Source organism: Chiloscyllium punctatum, chromosome 9, assembly GCF_047496795.1.
Source record: "Chiloscyllium punctatum isolate Juve2018m chromosome 9, sChiPun1.3, whole genome shotgun sequence".
Taxonomy (NCBI): domain Eukaryota; kingdom Metazoa; phylum Chordata; class Chondrichthyes; order Orectolobiformes; family Hemiscylliidae; genus Chiloscyllium; species Chiloscyllium punctatum.
The window spans coordinates 114,372,074-114,393,018 of NC_092747.1; the positions used below are offsets into that span (position 1 = coordinate 114,372,074).

The 20,945-nt window shown below is 39.2% G+C and overlaps 2 protein-coding genes across 4 annotated transcripts in view; one reads left to right on the plus strand and one right to left on the minus strand.

Annotated features, from left to right (window-relative positions):
• The window catches only part of LOC140481627 (uncharacterized), a 295,437-nt gene extending 282,830 nt beyond the window's left edge, over positions 1 to 12,607 (plus strand). For all 3 annotated transcript variants that reach the window (XM_072578117.1, XM_072578118.1, XM_072578119.1), the window contains one exon: positions 4,787 to 12,607. In XM_072578117.1, the coding sequence (XP_072434218.1) occupies positions 4,787 to 11,282 (6,496 nt within the window). In that variant the 3' untranslated portion in view covers positions 11,283 to 12,607. The remainder of the gene's footprint in view (positions 1 to 4,786) is intronic.
• A 35-nt stretch (positions 12,608 to 12,642) lies between these two features.
• The window catches only part of tubgcp3 (tubulin gamma complex component 3), a 56,503-nt gene continuing 48,200 nt past the window's right edge, over positions 12,643 to 20,945 (minus strand). Inside the window, exons 19-22 of the mRNA XM_072578121.1 lie at positions 19,613 to 19,744; positions 17,174 to 17,314; positions 15,910 to 16,026; positions 12,643 to 13,336 (exon numbers count right to left, since the gene is read on the minus strand). Of these exons, the coding sequence (XP_072434222.1) occupies positions 13,175 to 13,336; positions 15,910 to 16,026; positions 17,174 to 17,314; positions 19,613 to 19,744 (552 nt within the window). The 3' untranslated portion in view covers positions 12,643 to 13,174. The remainder of the gene's footprint in view (positions 13,337 to 15,909; positions 16,027 to 17,173; positions 17,315 to 19,612; positions 19,745 to 20,945) is intronic.

The window sequence follows — 20,945 nt, forward strand, 5'->3', positions numbered from 1 at the left end:
AAATTCTTTATTGGATTTATTCATCATTATTTTATACTTCTTGGCCTCTAGTTCTGGTCTCTGATCAAATTGGAAGTACCTTTACATTTATCCTAACAAACACTTCCATAACTTTAAAGACCTGTATCAAAGCAAGTCTTACCCTTCTCCTTTTGAAGTTTATCGCAGATTCATGAGACCACTTGCTCTGTCGAGCCTACACCATCTTCAGCAAGAACAATTTAACTAGCCCCAGCCCTTGCCTCACTCTTTAGTACTACAACCTTTCAAGTGCTTACAAGAAAAAACCCTTTGAAGGCCACATTGGAATCTGCCTCCACTATACTCTCAGGGAGTGAATTCCAGACTCAAACTGTTCACTGCACAGCACAAGGGAAAAAATATGCCTTGTGCTGCCACTGAATCTTATGCCACTTCAAACCATCATTTTGTTATTCTCAATCCATTCACCAATAAGAACACCACTCTTTGTTCTTGGACCCCTCATGATGTTGAACACCTCGAAACAAATCTGGCCTCAATCACTAGTTTCCTGAGCATAATTATCTATACAACTAGGGAGAGATTGTTTTGACTGGGCCTGTATTTTCGAGAGTTTAGAAGGACGAGAGGGGATCTGATTGAAATGTATAACATTCTAAAAGAGCAGGACAGACTTGGTGCAGGAAATGTTTTCCTTATTCAGGGAGAAAGGGTGACATAGCGATTAGCACTGTTGCCTCAGTGCCAGGGATTCAGGTTCAATTCCAGCCTTCAGTGACTGTTTGTGTGTTGTTTGCACATTCTCAGTGTCTGCGTGGGTTTCCTCTGGGTGCTCTGGTTTCCTCCCACAATCCAAAGATGTGTAGGTTAGGCAGACTGGCCACGCTAAATTGCCAATAATGTCCAGAGATGTGTAGGGTGGTTGGATTAGCCATGGGAGAATGCAGGGTTACAGGGATGGGATGGGGGAGGGTGAGTCTGAGGTGGGATGCTCCTCAGAATCAGTGTAGATTTGTTGCACCGAATAGCCTGTTTCTACACTGTGGTAATTCTAAGTCAGTTTGAGGATATGGGGCAGGCCATTTAGGATGGAGATGGACACTCGGGATGGTCAACCTGTGGAAAATCACAAAATCGGGAGGTTGGTACATTCAAGAAATTAGTTTCTTGAAGATATTAAAGGCATAAAGAGATATGGAGAGTGAAAATACAATTTTGAGATAGGATCAACCACGATCGTATTGAATAGCAGAGCAGGCTTGAAGAGCTGAATAGCCTCCTCCTACTCTTAGTAGCTATGTACATTTCATTAAACTATTCACTTGGTGGTATTTTGCTCTGTACAATACAGTTTGGAATGGATGTATTTATGTTCCAGCAGTACCAGCATAACATGATGTATACTCCACACTTCTCATAGGCATTTTGATACTAATATGATTTTCCACTACACGGTACGGTCTTGATTTTGAAGCCCTGACACTTCGTCATAATTATCACTTTAAGTGACGTTTCCTTAACAAGCACTCCAGACAATCCCATCTAAAGCCTATTGGTCAGCCAATTGTAACTTGAGAAGAATCCTGCCCTTATCAAGTATTGGAAGGTTGCTATTCTAGCTCAGCAATTCTGATAGTTTTGAGCTCTGGCCCAATGCCCCCTGTGGTTAATGATTAATAAAGGTGTGACCATGGAATATGACATAATTCCCACTTTCATACCAATGTTCTCCTCAAAAATGGTTGTTTTGCCCAGCATCTCTTCAAATTAACTCTGATTAACTCTATCCCCCATATTAAAGAAGGAGAAATTTCTTTAACTACCCCAGCCTTTGCTTTACTTATTAGTCCTACAAACTTTCCAAGTGTTACAAAACAAAACTTTGAAGACCATGTTGGAATTTGCCTCCACTATACTCTCAGGAAGTGAATTCCAGATTCAAACTGTTCACTGCACAGCACAAGGAAAAAAAAATATGCCTTGTGCTGCCTTCGAATCTTTTGCCTCTTAAAATTGGCATTTTACCAGAATAGCCAGAACAGCTAACGTTTAAAAGGTATTCCCTTGAATTAAAAATTTTTGTTTGTTACCAATAAAACATCTTAAAACTATTTATATGATGATAGTATTCTTGCTGAAGAATAAATTTCAAGGGAATAGCAGAGTCACAAAGAAAAGATCAGCCATGTTATTATTGAATAGCGGAGCAGGCTCAAAGGGCCAGATTCTTATGTTCAATCATTCAGGACAATACCAAATGGAGAACATCTTGTACGAGTGAGTGAGGGGTCAGTGGGGTTGGCTGGACAGCTGGCTTGTGATGCAGAGTCCTGCACAAGTTGAGGTTACCATGACAGACTCTTCTTCTCACCTTTGCCCTTGCCGGAGGTGTGGTGACCCCCATATTAAATCACCACCAGTCATTGTTCTCTCATGAGAAAGGACAACTATGGTGACTTTACTTTTAAACAATCCATATTCCACAGCATCAATTGAAAGCAGACATAGCAACGGTGACCAAATTTAAAGCCATACATATTATGTAAACTTGGATGTGCTGAGAAAAATCTAGGCAGAACCTCCTGTCTGATGCATTATATTTTAAAAGATATTCCATCACCATTGCATTGCCTGAAGAAATCCAAACAAAAATCAAATTGGACAATTATTTCTCTCCATAGATGTTGCCAGACCTGCCGATTTTCTGCTGTACTTTCTGTATTTATTAGAGGTCTACTGAACTTGTGTTGCATTCTCTGATTTGGGTTGCTAGGGCCTTGATGGATCAATGAACACAGAAAATAGGCGGATTACACCCTTCAGACGATGGAGCCCAATCCGCCATTGAACATGATCATAGAGAATCAGCTATCTCAATGACTTACACCAATGCTGCACCACACTCCCAGACACCATTACCTCCTGGAAATATATTTTTCTTGAATATATTGAGTGACTTTCCCCACAGCCTTCTATAATAGAGAAATCCAATGTTCCGGAGAAATGTTTCAACTAAGTTCAAGATGGCTTATCACCTATGTTAAATCTATGACTCCTTGCTCTGAACCTCCCAGCCAGGGGAAATATCACCCCTGTCAGAATTTGTTGTGCTTCACTAAGATTCCCTCTCATTCTCTCAAACGTGAACACAGGCCCAGTCAACCCAATTTCTTCTCATATGACAAACCGGTCATCCCAGGAATCAGTTTGGTAAACTTTAGTTGTTTCATCTGTGTGTGGTGTAACCAAGGCCCTGTACAGCTGCAGTAAGGCTTCTTTGTACACAAACCCTCATACAATAAAGGCTAAAATATCATTCATCTTCTGAACTTGTTTCAGTACTTAAGCATTTGCTTTCAATGACAAGTAGTGTACGATGATTATCAAGCCCCTTTGTGCATCAACCTTTCCCAATTGTCACTATTTAAATAATACTCTGCCATCCTAATGTTCCAACCAAAGTGACTTTATCACACTTATCCATGTTATACTGTATCTGCTGTAAATTTACACTTAATCAGCTTGTCTAAATCTTGCAAAGCTGTGTTACATCTCCACATGACTTTCACTTAGTTTTGTATTGTCAGCAAACTTGGAAATATTACATTTGTTTTCATCATTCATACAGTTGAAGCAGATTGTGAACAGCTTGGGCCCGAGCATAGCTCCCACAGCTAATCCCCGCACCACCCCCCCCCCCCCCCACCCCACCCCCCACTTTCCCTGCCTTCCTCTGGAAAAATAAATCATTTCTTCCTACTGTTTCTTGTCTACAAATAAATTCAGAGTCCATGCCAGTATATTACTACCATGTGTTTTTGGTTTTGTACAATAACCTTGAATGTGGGACTTTATCAAAATATTTTCTGAAAAATCAAATATATTGCATCCATTGGTTCTCCCTCATCTAATCTGCTAGCTACTTACTCAAAAAATCTCCAGCTGGTTTGTCAACATTATTACACAAACAAGGGTTTGTGAAAAGGAAATAATGTTGTACTTTTAAAGTGTCCTATTACTGCATCTTTTATAATAGACTTTATTTTTTCTCTGACTACTGACCTTAGGTCATCTCGTCTTTAATTACCAGTATTCTCCCTAATGTTTCTTTTTAAACAGTACCAATTCCATACTTCAATCTGCTAAAATTGTTCCAGAATCTATAACTGATCACATAAAACTCTGTACAATTTATCCATTATAGCTTGTGGTAATTCTCACCAAGTAAAGACTTTGGCCAGAAGTATTGTCCACTCCAGTTGGATTAACCATCTTTTTAACCGTAATTTCTCATCAGACATTAAGTGCCTTTTGACTACTTGGCAAAGTTCTACTGCAATTAAATCATTAGGTTTTGTTTATTGTTAAGCTAAGCATTTTCAGAAAATCTCCTTCTGATATTGTTCAATGTTCATTAATCAAAATAATATTAAAACAGAATTATGATAATTCACATTTTACAAAATTTAGCCGTCAAACAGTATTCTGGTTACCCCTCTATAACTTCGTTTTATAAGATTATTTTTCCTCTATCAACTGGGTTGTGTGGGGCAAATCTAAACTATGACTATTTTAGTCTCCCAGCACATCCAAGAAAACGTGTTTCTTGCTCCATAGTTCCATTTGTAAACTGAAACTGAAAGTGACTAATATTACAGCAATAAAAAACTACTCTAAAATAGGTGTAATTTCCTAAATGCCCCCATTTAATACAATTTAAAAGCCTGTTCTACCATACTATAGATAAAATCTTTCAACGTTTGTATATCTTGAAGTAAGCAATTGTTTCTGTCTCAAAATATAGGTCACATGTTGGGAGTTTTCAGCATGGTACACCTGAACACAAGGAAAGTGCAACTGATGGACAGAAGAAAATTAAAAGAAATCACAAAGTGACTTTTTTGAAATATCCACAGCGCAAAATACACAAGAAAGTCAAACATCATGGAAGCAGTGAGCCCATTTACGTTGACACCACAAATAAAGACATAGGCAACACATACGAGAACTTGCCTATTGCACCACCACTACCTGAACACGCATTCTGGAAACATTCAAGTACTTCAGAGCGATCTGTGACTGGTCATCACTCTTTACCATATCTGATAGATCCAGTGAAAAATTCAGGTAACACAGGACTTACATCTTCAAAAGCAAATAACATGAAGGAATACTCAGAACAACTTGAAATCTTGCATGCAAGTGAATATTTGGGTCAAATGTCAAAAAGTGAACAAGCTACAACAGAAACGTCCTCTCCCATAATGATTAACATCAACTCCTATTCTAATCATAGCCATCTATCACCCAGTCAAGACAATGACATACAAACAAGAGGCAATTTGGTTGGATTGACTGTTAATCAGACTGATTGCACATATGGATTCAGCTCGATTGCACCACCACTCGCATATGCTGATAACAGTGTGAACAGGACTCCTACTTCACCAATTCAAATGCTGCACTTAGATGCTGATAGTATAGAAGGTACCTCCAGCTTACCCCAACAATCCCCATGCACCCAAGTCAGCAATCAACCAGATGCATTTATTTATTCCATCCAATCAGAGAACGCTCGTGATGATAACGTATTGGGTATGGTTCGATCTTCTAACCAAATACGGCCATCTCATAATGTCTCACACACATCCGGACATTTTGTTCAATCACTACCCTCTCAAGCTACTGATAAAACTCAAGGTATGGCATGGCTTCCCATTTGGTCACAGGTTACATATGGAGAACAGCGTATAGCCCAAGGTGAGGGTACTCACTCACACAATGGGGGTGATCGTGAAAAGCCAATAAAAACACCTAGAACCAAATTCTTCCATCCCACTGATTCAATGGGAGAAGTTTCTCTTCAATCAGGGTCAGTTCATCACAGAAATAATAGACACAAAAGAGACAGAAAAGCTAAATCTGTTAGCCAACAAGAATCTTGTCTGTATTTACCTAAACCTTGCCTCAAAGAAACTATCAAAGATTCCTACTGTTTCAGTACTTCATCCAAACTGGACAGTAACAAGCCAAATATATTAACTTCACCCATACAAAGACCAGATGTTTCAGCTGATAATGAACAATCACTACATTATTTTCCTACCCAATTCCCATATACCAATCTTAAAGGACACACAGGACAAGAAAACATCTCTTCCTTAAAAAGCAACAGTCAACATCAGAAGTCAACAAAAATACCAGTAACTCAAATTTTCCATGCCCATGACAATAGACCCAGTTCTTACAATGACCCACTATCAGTTAACCAGAGAGCAGATAGATACAGAACTAGAAGATCAAGATCAATTAGCCCACAAAAGTCACACTACTATTCTCTTCTATCAAATCCAAATGCACACATTATGTCCCCTTACTGTTATAGTGAAGCATTGACACATGATCATGACAAAGATGCAATAAATAACCAAGTTGCTGACAATGTACAGCATGAATCCAAGTTTCCCATTAAACCATTATCCATCAATGTAGTTGATGGTCAATGGATATCTAATCCTTTCACCCCTATTAAACATAATGTACAAAGTACTTCTAATTCTTCTTTTGGATCAGTGTTCTGTGGTATTGATAATAAGAAGCAAGATTCATGTGAACGCATGTCTGGTTCTTCCATTCGGTCATCAACTACTCACGATAATAGTAGTGCACACCAAATATTCAATTCTTCCTACAATTCTCCATTTCCCGTTGATGTTAATACTAGGAATGCATTTGATTTTTCTACCTATTCATTATATCCCTTTTTGACCAACAGTATGAACTGCAAGTCTCAGATTCACTTCCAGTCGACTGGCATGAATAATACCTCCAACAATTCATTATGTAGCCAACACAGGTGGACACAGCGGGCAGTTTCTTCACAAACAAAGTCACTGTCCTCTGAAGTTAATAACACAACACGTGCAATTTCTCCCACAAAGTCACTGTCCTCTCAAGTCAATGACAGAACACGTGCATCTTCTCCCACAAAGACACTGTCTCATCATGCTAACACCAAAGTATGTGTAGATAATGCACGAGATGTGTCTAATTTCAGAAAGCTAGCAGTTACTCCTGCTGATATTAATATACAAACTATATCATATTCCTCCAACCAGTCACTCCCACTGCACAACAGTGACAATGAAAAAAGTGCATTTCATGTTTCTGTCAGATCATTGCCCATTCATGTTGGTGACAAAAGTCACAATGCTCCCTTTAGTTCATATCTCAACAATGTTGGTGATAATGCCCATGAATCTATCATTCAAAGTAACAATATACAACACATACATACATCTTCCCCTCAGTCATCAACTGAGATTGATAACTCTCACCACACTCTGCATACATCCAGACCTTCAATCTCTTCAAATTTTGACAGTTATGTAGAGAATGTATCCACTTATTCACCTGATCATGCGCTTAATATAAAAACAGTATCCCACCCTTCCCCCAATACAGAACCCATCCTTGTCAACACTAACAAAGAACATTTATATAATTTTTCTGATAAAACACCATTAACAAAAGTGGATGATGAATTAAAAGATACATCCAAATTGCTCACGAAAACCTCAGCCACACACATTGAAGGTAATGTGATAGAGAACACTCATTCTTTCATTCAGTCATTGCATTTGCAAGTTGATGGTGAGACACAAGATATGTTGCATCCACCTAGCCAATCACCAACATCTCAGATTGATAGTTATAAACAAAATGCATCTAATTCTGTCACCTATTCATTCACTTCTAACAGTGATAATCAACTTCCTAAAGTTCAATCTACTCAGATTGATAGCATGGCACAAAATGTATCTAACATGTCCATCCAATCATTGGCTATCCATGCAGATGATTGTGGACAAGCTATTTCTCATTCTCTGCCCCAAAAAACATCTACTAACATTGGTGAAAATGGTCTTGGTGGATTACAAACATTTAGATCGTCCAATTCTTCAGTTCAATCTCATTCCATTCCTGACAGTGAACAAAATATTCCCAGTTCTTCCACTCAGACATTATCCACCTGTGTCAAATCTAATGCAGTACACAAATCCAGATCTTCCTCCAAATCACTGTCAGTTTATGGTCATGATGAATGTATAACTTGTACAGCATCAACACTGCCTACAGCTGTGATGCATAATGCACAAGGTATGCATTCACCTAGCAGACCATTGTTGATTCCTGTTCAGAACAAAATATCTCCCATTCATCCACTGCACACTTCTGTAAACCAGAGTGGACGAAGTGCATCTCACCCATCATGCAAAGTGTCAACTCGTCATATTGTTAAAAATGTACAAGATGCATCTGCTTCTTTCACTCAAGTTTCGACCTATGATAATGGGAGAGATGCTGTTTCACTAACATCACTGCCCACACAGAACACAAAAGATGTCACTCAGTCCCCAACCCAATCATTCCCCAATAGCAGTGAAAACAGACAACGCATACTGCATGAAGTCAGCCCCCCTGTCAATTCACCACCAGCTCACAATGGCTGCACCACAGCCTATTCTATCTGTGCACCATCCACTTTTTCAAATAATACTTTATCCAAGACCCCCACAAAATCACCTTCAACCTCCACTGCTCAACAAGTTGCATCCAGTTCACCCAAGCAATCACAATACACAGATCCGAGAAAGGTCTCCATTCATTCTACCTCCACAACAATATTAAACCCTACCCATTATAATATTCATGACACATACAATTCTTCCATGCAATCAACCAATGACGACCCCAATGCACAAAGTCAGTCAAGTCCTTCTACCTTATCACTACCCTCTTTTACTGACAATGTGCAGTGTTTGCCTTCTGCAGTCAATCAAATATTAGGGATTCCTGATCACATTCAAGATATATCTACATCTTTCACTCCATCCACCTGTGGAGGTAATAAACAAACTGCTTGTTTGACCAGTAAATCACATCTCAATCCTGGTAATACCAACAATGATGAGGATAAGCAAGATACATTATGTAAATGGAGACAATCTATTCATTCATCCTCACCCCATGCTTTAGATGATGGAGGAACTGTATCAAGTTCTTCTGTTGGTTCACTCTGGTCTAAAACAGAGAAGAATGAGAGAAGTGCAACTAGCCCTTCTATCAATACACCCTCTGGCTTTGCCCATCATACTGAAAAATGTGTCTCTGATTCTACCTCTTTACAATCCAAAATGGAAGAACCTCAGCAAACTATCTTCTATACTTGCAATCAGTCATCAACCAACTTTGTCAGAGATAACATATTGCATTCACACAAGTCTTGCCCCAAGTCACCATTCACATTTATCAGTGACGATCAGCAAATTCCATCAACGTCAGCCAGCCAATCAGCATCTGCACACTTGGCATGTAATGCACAAGCTTCTTCCTCTTCCATCAGACCACTGCTCAATCCTGAGAGAAAAGATGTATACATTGTATCACATTCATCCACCAGTCAACATGCTTTCAAGCCTTACATTCACTCACCATCCTCTCAGGCTCTCCTTGACAATACATTAGACACAAAAACATCTCAGTTCAAATCACTGTCTGCTGATGTTAATGATCAAACTGTTTTCTGTTCCTCTGCCCAATCAGCCTACACTAACAGCAAAACACAAGATGCAGCAAATTATCCCCAATCACTATCCACCAATGTTGATAATAACTTGCAAAGCTTTTCTACTCCTTCCTCTGAATTACTGCACAAACATAAAAATAGAACAGCTAATATTTCAAGCACCCAATCTCAAAGCACTCCTATCAGTAACAAATCACAAACTATTTCCCATAAACACTCCCATTCCAAGTCCTACCCAGTGAGCAATCATTTACATGGTGGTTGCTCTTCATCCACCCACTCAACATCCAACCCAGTCACCAATCGTTTGCAGGGCGGTTGCTCTTCATGCACTCATTCCACAGCCAACTCAAATAACAGTGATTTATATGACAACCGGTCTTCATCCATCCCTTCCAGGTCCAGTCCTGCTGATAACAATTTACACAGTAATTTCAATCCATGCACCAGTTCCAAGTCCAGTCCTGATGGTAACAATCTGCACAGCAGTTTGCATTCACCCAGCCATTCCAAGTCAAGTCCCATTTATCATAATCTTCATAGTGATTTTAATATGTCCACCCATTCCAAGTCCAGTCCTGCTCATGCTAGTCTCCACAATGATTCCATTTCATCCACCCACTCCAAATGCAGCCCAAATAATAATAATAATTTGTACAGTGGCTCAAGTTTGTCCAACCATTCCAAGTTCAGTCCTATTAGTCATAATCCACATGATGGTACTTATTCACCTACCCAATCTCAGTCCAGTCCCTTTTGTAATAATCGACAAACTTATCCCAATTCACCCATCCAGTCCTGGTCTAGTTCTGTTAGTAATAATTTCCAAGGTGGGTTCTATTCACCCACTGAGCCCTGGTTAAATACTAACCTAGTTAGTAATAATCCAAGAGATATTTCTTGTTCCTACACTCCCACTCAGTCAAGATCTAGTGGTAATAACTCGCAAATTACTCCTTCTCCATCCACTGATGTTGGTCACAGATCAGATATGTTACGTGCATTCAGATCTTCAAAACATTCACAATCACCCCATGCTTTTTATAGTGTGATACCGACATCCAGTTTTCCTGCCTATTCATCAGTCAGCCCAGTCAGTGATAATTCAGTACATGTACACAGGGTTACCCCTAAATCACCAATTTATGTTGACAATGGCCAAAACATTACACCTAGTTGCACTCAACTATTATCTACTCATGTGCCAGCTAAAGTACCAGATGCTTCTTTTCTCTCTACCCAATCGACACATACCCATACTGAAGAAATTGCACAAACTAGTACAGAATCTTCCAAGTTTTCCCAAGTTCATCAAGAAGTTCAGGGTGTACACCATGCTTACAGGCAAGCACACAGCTCTAGTGCCGAAATAAAGCAAGATGAATCAGACTCTTCCAATCAGGTAGAATCCCCTCACAGTAAAGCTGAGTCACAAGTTTCTTGGTCTTCATTAGCATCATTCTGGAACAGGTATTGTAAGGATTCTGTACCTAATTATTCATCACCTGCACCTAGTTCCTCTATATTTCCTTCATCCACCAGCCCTGATGATTCATCAGGTGCATGGAGTTCCTCTACCCAGTCATTGTGGGCTATGACCAATGATTTATCAAGTACACCCAGTTCTCTGATCCAGTCATCATCACCCAAGAGTGATGACAGTACTTCATTTACATCTGGATACACAATTACTTCATTGTATGATGAATGAGATGACGACATTTTTAACTGTAAGCTTACTTAGTTTGGAGAAGTGCATGTGTCAGAAGATATCAGAGACATCAAAACAGAAGATTAAGTGGACTTCCACCTATGATCACCACAATATTAACTTTTGCTGATTTCTGCAATCCAGGAATTAAAATGGATTTCTTGCGATCTTATTCTCTCTCAAATATACAAGTTTAGAAATGTTCAAGAAAGGCATACTGCGTAGTTTGTTACAAGTTTTAAAACTATACTATGTAGCTTTGTGATTTAACTTTGTTAATTATTTTCTTGCCAGTTTGTAGCTAATGAAACTCTTATGTTTCGATTCTAGAGCAGGACTGGCAGTTTTACTGGTACAAACTTGGTACAGTCTCAGAACCAGCCATCAATCTGAAACATTTATTATCTGTAAACTTGAAAGAAATGGAAAGCAAACAAAAGCAAAGAAAGATAGGTGCTGAAATAAAAGGAGAGCACTGGAAAACCTCAGCAAGTTTGGTAGTATCTTTGGAGAGAGATTCAGAGTTAGTGTCTTAAGTATACTTATCATATCGGATTTGAAACTTGCAATATTTCTCTATCCACAGATGCTGTCAGACCTGTTGTTGTGGTTCTCCAAAACTGTCTTCATTACTGAAAAATAAATATGGTTTATTGCTCCAGTCTTGTGATAAAGCAAGAGGTTTGGCCTTCTGAACATAATTTGTAACATGTTTTGACTTCCACAAAGCTACAAAGCAGACTTTTTTGCAAGGCACTGTATATTTTGATAATTTCTGGCCCAACTTATGATGGTATAGATGCTTCAGGAGAAGAAAAACTGTATATTTAAATACTGTTCCAAAATGCTGCTGCTAGAATCATTCTCTAATTGCAGAATAGGGCTTCCAGTATATACAAACATTCCAAGTCTTAAATAATCATGCTGTTTTTCACAAATAACACTTATAAGTATCTCATCTATCCATTTATCATTCTGTTTGGTTAGTGATGATGTCCAAGGTATGTGTAAGTCTTCCCCAAAATCTGCATTGGACATAATTATATTAACTTTACACTCTTAAAAGAAAAATTTCAAGATCCAAGATTTCAATCTTGGAATTCCTTTGCTTCTATGCTTTGAGAAGGAGAATGGTGAGAACAAGGAGGGAATCCTCAACTCGGCCAGAGCATCTACAAAGGGTTAAATGTATGGCTTTCTCCTACAGTACCAATAATAAAAAAAAAACGAACTGCATAACAAATGTAACTTTTTAAAAAGGAACCGATTTCCAGCTTTTTTCTTTTACCTTTTATCCATATTCTCATACATCAACAGGTTTATTCATAAGATCAAAAAATCTCAAACTATTTACACAAGGTAAAAACTGAGGTTTTTAATCACTGCATATGTTGAGTTTTTAAAATGAACACCAATTGTGACAATCTAGAATGTATATTACATGAAAAGGACCAAGTGTCTCTTAGTTTTAAAAAAAAGTTTTTGTTATTGAACAAACTTCATTTTTGTTTAGCAGTTTAAATAATTGTGTCATCTGTAAAATAAAATGTGGGTTTAGGTCTGGAACAGTCACCTTTCTGTACACACTGTAAAGTTCTTTCAGCAAAGTGAAGCTAAAAATTGCCAAATGCCAATCAGTTCAAGCTTCAAGTTCAACTTCAAACTAAACATTCATAGATTATAAATAACTTACACTTTTATGTGGATATATTTCTCGCTCAACAAATTTAACATTATCAGATGACTAATCATTCCCTCTGCTCCCAGTGGTGTGGTACATCACTGACAGCCATTACAAACATAGGTTTCACAGGATGGTAGAGAGAGCAGAAAACCAAGGTACATGTAAATGTAGCCCTAATTGTAATAGCTGGAAAGATTTGGACAACAGTTTACAATGCTGAGCTGCGTTTGCCCCTGGTGCTACCCAGTGAGGTACGCAGACGAGGGTCCCTTGCTTTGTAATGCTCGTTGAAGTCAAGCCTGAAGTTAAGGAAACGGAGACTTTCATCAGAACTTTTTGTCAACAGTACCAGGAATTGCTGAACAATGTCCTAAGGGAAAGAAAGGAAGATTAGTGAAATAAAAATTGGACAGTATTGCAATATGCCACTCTGAAGCTCATGAAGGTGTAGTTTAGCTTAATAAGCATGGAAAAGGTGTGTACTAAGCAAGAACAGGGAAAATTGTCCTTCATCTTTTAGGTTAGCAGCAAAACAAATTAAATCAGCTGTACAAGATTTAGCAAAAGACCACAGATTTGCCCACAGCCTTGATATCAGAGTTGAGGAGATCTCACTTGAACAGTCATACAAATGCATCCAAGCCAGTGACCTGGATGGCTTAGCTAATAAATATATTAACTAAATGAAACTCAAAAACAAAGGTGTACACGAACTGGCTAGATATAAAATATGCTGATTATGGGTAGAACAAATTTAAGTAAGGCAGAATTTTGCACAAATGGGTGATCACCAGCTCCACAGGATGAGTGTTCCAGGTGAAACTAAAATGCATTAGAGAAAGTTGAGATGGAAATGTTGCTCCCATGCTTCTGTTCAAGAGGAAGCTAATTATTTTTTTCACTTAAATGTAACAGATTGCAAGGCCTGAAAACTAGCAATCAGTTGACAAAAATTACCTCAGAACTAAAATCATAAACTGTAGGTGCTGAAGTAGATAATTCAGCCCATCGATCCCACTCTGCCATTCAGATTAAGGTTGATTTGATAATCCTCGACTTCACCTTCTTGCCGTACCCCTGTAACACTTTATTCCCTTTATGATTAGGAACCTGGCTATCACAGCATTGAATATACTTAACAACCCAGCCTAGATAGCTCTCTGTCGTAAAGAATGCCACAGATTCACCAGCCTCAGAAAAGTTTCCTCACCTATGTCTTGAATAGATAACTCCTTACTCAGAAGATGCACACTGGTTCTACACTCTTCCACTGTGGAAACAACCTCTCCAAGTTTGCTCTAGCAAAGGTCCATAATAATCTCATTTGTTTCAATTAGATCTCCCCTCATTCCTCTAAATGCCAAATTAGTACAAGTTCCACTTGTTCAATCTCTCCCTATTCAAAAATCCCTCCATATCCCGTAAAAAAGTTCTCTATTTTTTATACTCCATTCCCTGTGAAATAAAAGCCAACATTCCACTTGTCTTGCCTATTACCCAGTGAACTTGTGCTTGCCATTTGCAATTCATGCGCAAAGACTTCCAAATCCCCATGCTGCAGCTTTCTGCAGGATTTTCCTAGTCAAATAACATTCATCCCATCTACTTTGCCTGCCAAAGTGCATGGCCTCACATTTTTCTATATTATACTCCAAGTTATTGCCCACTCATTTAACCTGCCAATTTTCTTTTATAAAATTCTTTTGTTTTGTCCTCACTATTTGCCACCACACCTATTTTTGAATCATCTGCAAACTTGGTGTTGGTACATTCACTTCTCTTAGTCATTAAAACATATATCGCAAGTAATTGTAGTCAGTACACTGATGCTTGTAACACTCCATTAGTTACAGCTTACCATCACAACTGCCTGCCTCCTATCAGGTAACCAATCTTCTACTCCTGCTAATACACAACCTCCAACACCATAGGATTTTATATTATTAAGAAACTTCATTTTCAGTACCTTATTGATTGCCTTTTGGAAAATAAAACACATTACCTCCCTTTATCTACTCTGCTTGCTACATTCTCAAGGAACAGCTATAAAATTGGTCAGGCATAAAATGTCCCCTTCAGGTGAAGCCATGCTGACTTTGCTTGATTAAATCAGGTTTCGAAATGCTCTGTTATTGTATCCTGTATCATAGATACCAACATTTTCCCCATTGACAGAGGTTAAGCGAACTGGCCTATAGTTACCTGTATTTTTGTCTCCCATCCTTATTGAACATAGGTGTTTGATTGGCAATTTTTGAATGCTCTGATTCTTGGATTATTAGAACTGCTTCAACTATGGCTACAGCTACTTCCTTTAAAATCCTCGGACCATTAGGTGCAAGGGGACTTTTGACCATATTCACTCCATTACTTTCTCTCAAGCGATAGTTACTTGTTTATTTCCTCCTCTTCATCCCCTTGATTATTTACTATTTTTGGAATGCTATTTGTACCCTCTACTGTGAAAACTGAAGCAAAGTATTTGTTCAATTCCTGGCACAGCAGTATAATTTCTCCAGCCTGCACCAACTGTTGCCTCTCTCCTCCACTGAAATATTTAAAGCAGCTTTTACTGTCTGGATTTATGTTAATTGCTAGTTCCCTTCAATTTGCTTTCTCTTTTTTTCTGATAATTAATTTACTTTAGATTGACTGTATAGTACGTTCAATTAAAGAGCCATTAATTTTGCCCTTCTACCCATTGTTCTGTCTTTGCTCTCATCTTTTATTTTCATGGTTGTATGCTGTTCTTTCCTGATCCCCCCCAACACTGTGCATCATCATCAAAACATTGCCCTACAATGTTGCCTTATCCTTGTGCTTTGCAAACTTGTCGCACCACCCCCCCACCACAACCTCAGACCCTCCCTCCCTCTCTAATTAGTCTCCACCAGCTTATTCACTGAAACCAAATATTCTGCAATTCAGATTTGAATGACTTACCTGGTAGAAATGGGAACACACACGTATCTGGGAACACATTTTTGGAATTAACTGTTGAAATTCATGAATTCTTTTATTTTCTGCCTCTTCTTCAGCTGTTGTTGTTCCCCAGTTACCCTAAATGAAGAGGGAAAAAAAAATCCACTGACATCACTAATCTGACTTGTGTCATGGCAAAACAACTTCAACATCCTCTAATCCTGTAATGGCAGTCCTTGGAGCAATTTCCAGTTCCTTGGCCCCAAGCCCTGAAGCAATAATGTATTTTCCTTGGCCACCTCACCTTCTCAGAGTTGGATTGACAACCTGTGCAGATATTATGACACCTAAAACAGGACTTCAAAGAGCTTCAGGGAGAAGACTGGCAGACGGCAGGTGAGGGGAGATTGTGTTGGGCAGGAGCACATTGGCTGCATTCTTGACCAGTAGCTCTTGGAGGGGAGGTCTTCACCCTTAAATTGACAGGTGCCTTCACATCAGGTAATTAACTTTCCAATGCACAGAAAATCTGGTTGGGTCTTGCATAAGTGGCTTAAAGTGGGACGCCCAACTATCTGCCCACTGGATGGGTCTACTACCTTGCCACAGAAGTCTGGCACCAGATTCAAATTGTTCAAGAATTAGGGGAGATTTTGAAATGGCACTTGATATTCTTATAAGTGAAATAGCCTTCATGTATCACTGGTGGATCTGACGACCAGTTGGTAGAACACTTGTCTCCGATTCAGAAGGCAGTGAGTTCCAATCAAGAAAATTGACTACGAAATCCAGACTAACACTCCTAGAACAGTACTGAGGAACTGTTCTAATGTTGAACCTGCTATCTTTCAGATGAGAATGGATTCAAGGCCACGTGATTTGTCAGGTGGCTGTAAGTAGACTCCAAAGTACAACGTGAAGAATAACTGGAGAGTTTCCCACTGTTACATCAATATTTATGCCGTAACATTATTAATACAATTATTTGGCTAAAAAAAAAAATCACTGCTGTTGATAGGATCTGGTTGTATCCAAATTACCTGCCATGTTTGTCTAGATTACAATAGTCACTAAATTTAAAATTTCTCAGTGGTTATCAAGTACTTTTGGATATTTTGAGATCAAAGGTATAATATTTCAATCTATTTATGGATTATATCTTACCCACACGATTAGGAGTGTATTAATGCCTTTCACTACACAGCTAAATATTTACAGACCCCCCCTCCCGCCCCCTCGGTTCTGTGGGACACAAAAAGCCCTTCAACAATGTGCACATCCATACCTCTGCCTGCCGTTGCTTCTTGATGTCTGCATAACGAAGCCGGAGATGCAATTCTTCCAGAGCTGAGCGGTACATGGAATCCTGAGCATTTTGAAACTCCAGGATTCGATCGAACAGAGCTCGAAGTTGCGTCAACAGTTCCTTGAATGGACATAGATTTCAGAAAGTGTTGAAATTTTCTCAGTTAACAAACAAAGTATTTCAAACTCCTTGCCATTCAGATTAGCAGACTCTCCATAGACACTAAATTCTAAAGCATGAACCTTCGCATTAAAGGTTACTGCTTTCCCTTCCTCCTCACTTACTTGCACTGACTACTCACTCTCAGACTGAACACCTCCACCTATATCAATAACTAAGCAAATTCTTTGGAAAATCAACAAAAAGTTGTTAAACGTTAACTAATGAGTAGGTGAGGAGCAGAGGGATACAGATCCTTAGGGATTGGGTGATAAGCTTAGACAGTGGATTTGGATCGGCTCAGGCTTGGAGGGCCGAAGGACCTATTCCTGGGGTGTAAATTTTCTTTGTTCTAACCATTTAGTTTCTGAATATGAACATAGCATATGGGACTTTACAAGGAAAATCTTGATATGAGTTAACTCCCATTCAGGATAAAGTGAACTTTAAGAAAATAAGTTTCAGTCACAGACTGCTGTGGCCAGTGATGTATTTCGTTTAAGTTTACTTTCCCAGTTACAACCTTGTTGACACACCTTTCACTCACTGCTGGAGAAATTGAGCCCAATGGATCAAAGATCACAAATGAAGTTCACTCTGAAATTTACAAGCAGTTTAATTAAACAAAGCAATATTGTGGAAGAGAAATTGACCAGGCTGACACAGAACTGATTCTCTGCACAGATGGTCAAAATGCACTTCCCAGAACAGAAGGTGCAGGCATGCTTTATAGGGGTACAACACAAAGCTGATAACTGTAAAGCAGTTACAGTACAATGGTGAAAATAGTGAAGTTAAAACAAGAATAAACTGAATGGAAGTTAATCAAGCGTCTGGCAGTAGCAATTTATTTGTAACTGACACAGGAGATTCCAGCTATCTCATTGAGTGGGAAAGAACGTCTTCTAGAGGATTTTTCATTCTATTTTCCACCCACACGCTTATGTGTACATGCTCCTTCTCCTAGTGTTCAGGTGTGTCCATCGTGTTCCTCTTGCGAGCGAAGTCTTCTGGGGTCCCTTGGTTTGCCTCTTTGTATATGCGGTATCGGTTTCAATGGGAAATGTCCTGCCCTTAGGGGGTTGGGACTGCAGTGCTAATCTGGGTGGGAGCTGATCGTGAAAGCTGGTTTAGGAAGTGTATTCTCTGGTCTGGGAGTAGGTTAGCCATGTCTGGTTTCTAGGTTAGCCTGTTTGGCCAAGACTGGCACATTCTGGGTAAGTTTCTGTATGTTGGCAGGCTTGATCTCTGTTTTGCAGGCCAGCTTCTGTGTTTTTTGGGTGACCATACTGTGGCTGAGCTTTATCCCCCCACACTCACTCTCTGCATCAAATTGTTTTTGTGTCCCTTTTGTCTGATTCAGTGCTCTGCTATTTAACTACCTTTGTATTGAGTTGCAACTTACTCAACTATTCAACCATTCCAGATGTGAAATACAGGACAGTATGACTGAATGTTTCAGTTTGTATTCTTAGGTTCGCATACTACACTGCAAACCTGCCTGGACTGAATTTTTCATTTTTATCTAGCCACCTGAGATTTCAATGAGATTCTCTACCAGTTTGATCAACTGAATGGATTGCTAGGACATTGTAGAGGGCATTTAGGAGTTAGACACGTTGCTGTGGTCAAACTCTATAAGCAGAACTGATAACTGGATTTTTTTCACAACCATTCAAATCTTTTATTCCAGAGTTATCAGTTAATTGAATTCAAATGCTCCAGCTGTTATATCTCCAAAGCATCAGTCCAGGCCTCTGGATTACAAATTCAGATAAATATTACCAGAATTCTGCAGTTGTCAAGCTGCAGCAACTTGCCCAAGTTCATGTGACAGCATCTTCCACATTGCTCTCTGAGCTCTACCAGCTCAAGGGCAGCAGGTATACTGGAATACCAACGCCTGCAATTTCTCGAAGCATGATACTTTTTGAAGTTGGCACTATAATTGCCATTTCTTTACTGCTGCTGGGTCAAAATCCTGGAACTCCTTCCCCAAAGCATTGCAGATGCCCTTACACACATGGAATGCAACAGTTCAAGGTGACAGGCCAGCCTCACTTCAAGGGTAATTACAGATGATTATGAATCCTGATCTTGCCAGCTATGCTCAAATCCCATGAACAAATATGATTAAAAAAAAATTGGACTCACCTTTAAATCTCATTTCCATAAAACAAGGTCATCCTCCTGAACTTTCACTTAGTACAGATTCAGATAGCTACAATAAATCAACAAGACCAATCTCAAACCACTTACTTCAGAATTACTGTCCAGCAGACATCGAGAGATTATCGTATTGAGGAAACTTTCATGTGCAGCAGTGATGTGATCAAGATCTTGTGCCTGCTGCATTTTATTCCAGAGTTCATCCCATGAACATTCCAACACCTGCAAATACACATACCTTGCCTCAATTAGTCTGCAATTACATTCCAGTGGCTTCACTCCAAGGAGGTGCAAGTGTTACATTTACCAAAGTGTCTGATCTTTTCATCTCTACACATTAGCTCTTTGCAAAACTGAGATCAGGTTTCCTCATAACTTGAGCGCCTGCCAACAGTCCTCAGAGTCCTTTGTGATCTGCACTTTTCTGAACTGCTTGATTCCTTGTGATAGTGATTAAAGATGGACACAAAATTCAGGGTAGATTTTCCAAGACCTTTCAGTATTAATTGCTGTGTATCATCTGTCCTTTTCCTTACTGTTCTGATAATTTTATATTTGTTGTACAATAAACAGATACAATGAGACCTGAAAGAATGTGAAATCCAACTCTGTCGGTTAGTGTTGCTGCTACAAGATGCCAAAGGCTGTACCCAATATCATCTTCCTCATAATGAAGTCTATAATTAAGAGGATATTGAAAGCGGAAATTATGCAACTTTGTCTCATTCCTGTAACAACACTGACCCCAACATATCCATGCTGGTATTTATGCAGCAGCTGGTGTACAGGACATTGGTGAGGCCTCTTCTGGAATACTGTATCCAGTTCTGGTTGCCCAGTTATAGTAAGGATATTATCAAGTTGGAGAGGGCTCAGGAGAGATGTACCAGAATGTTACCGGGTATGTAAGGTTTAAGTTATAAAGAAAGGCTGGATAGGCTGGGACACTTCACTGGAGTGTGGGGGGGGGGGGGGGGGGGTTAGATATGACCTGATAGAAATTTATAAGATAAGAAGTAGTATAGGTAGAGTTGATGGTAGTTCTCTTTTCACTAGGATGGGGAATTTCAAGATGAGGGGGCAACTTTTTAAAGGTGAGAGGAGAGATTAAAAAAAAGACATGAGGCAATTTAAAAAAAATACAGACGGTGGTTCACATGTGGAATGATCTTCCTGAGGAAGTGGTGGATGAGAGTACAGTTACAAATGTTTAAAAGACATTTGGATAAGTACATGAATAGGAAAGGTTTGGAGGGATATGGGATAGGAGTAGGTAGGTGGGATTAGTTTAGTTGGGATTATGTTCAACTGGTTGGACTGAAGGGTCTGTTTCTGCGCTGTAAGAGTCTGCAGTCAGACAGAAAAAACCTATTAAAAAGATATTAATAAGACTACCACTTCAGGGTGCCATACAGCCCTGTGA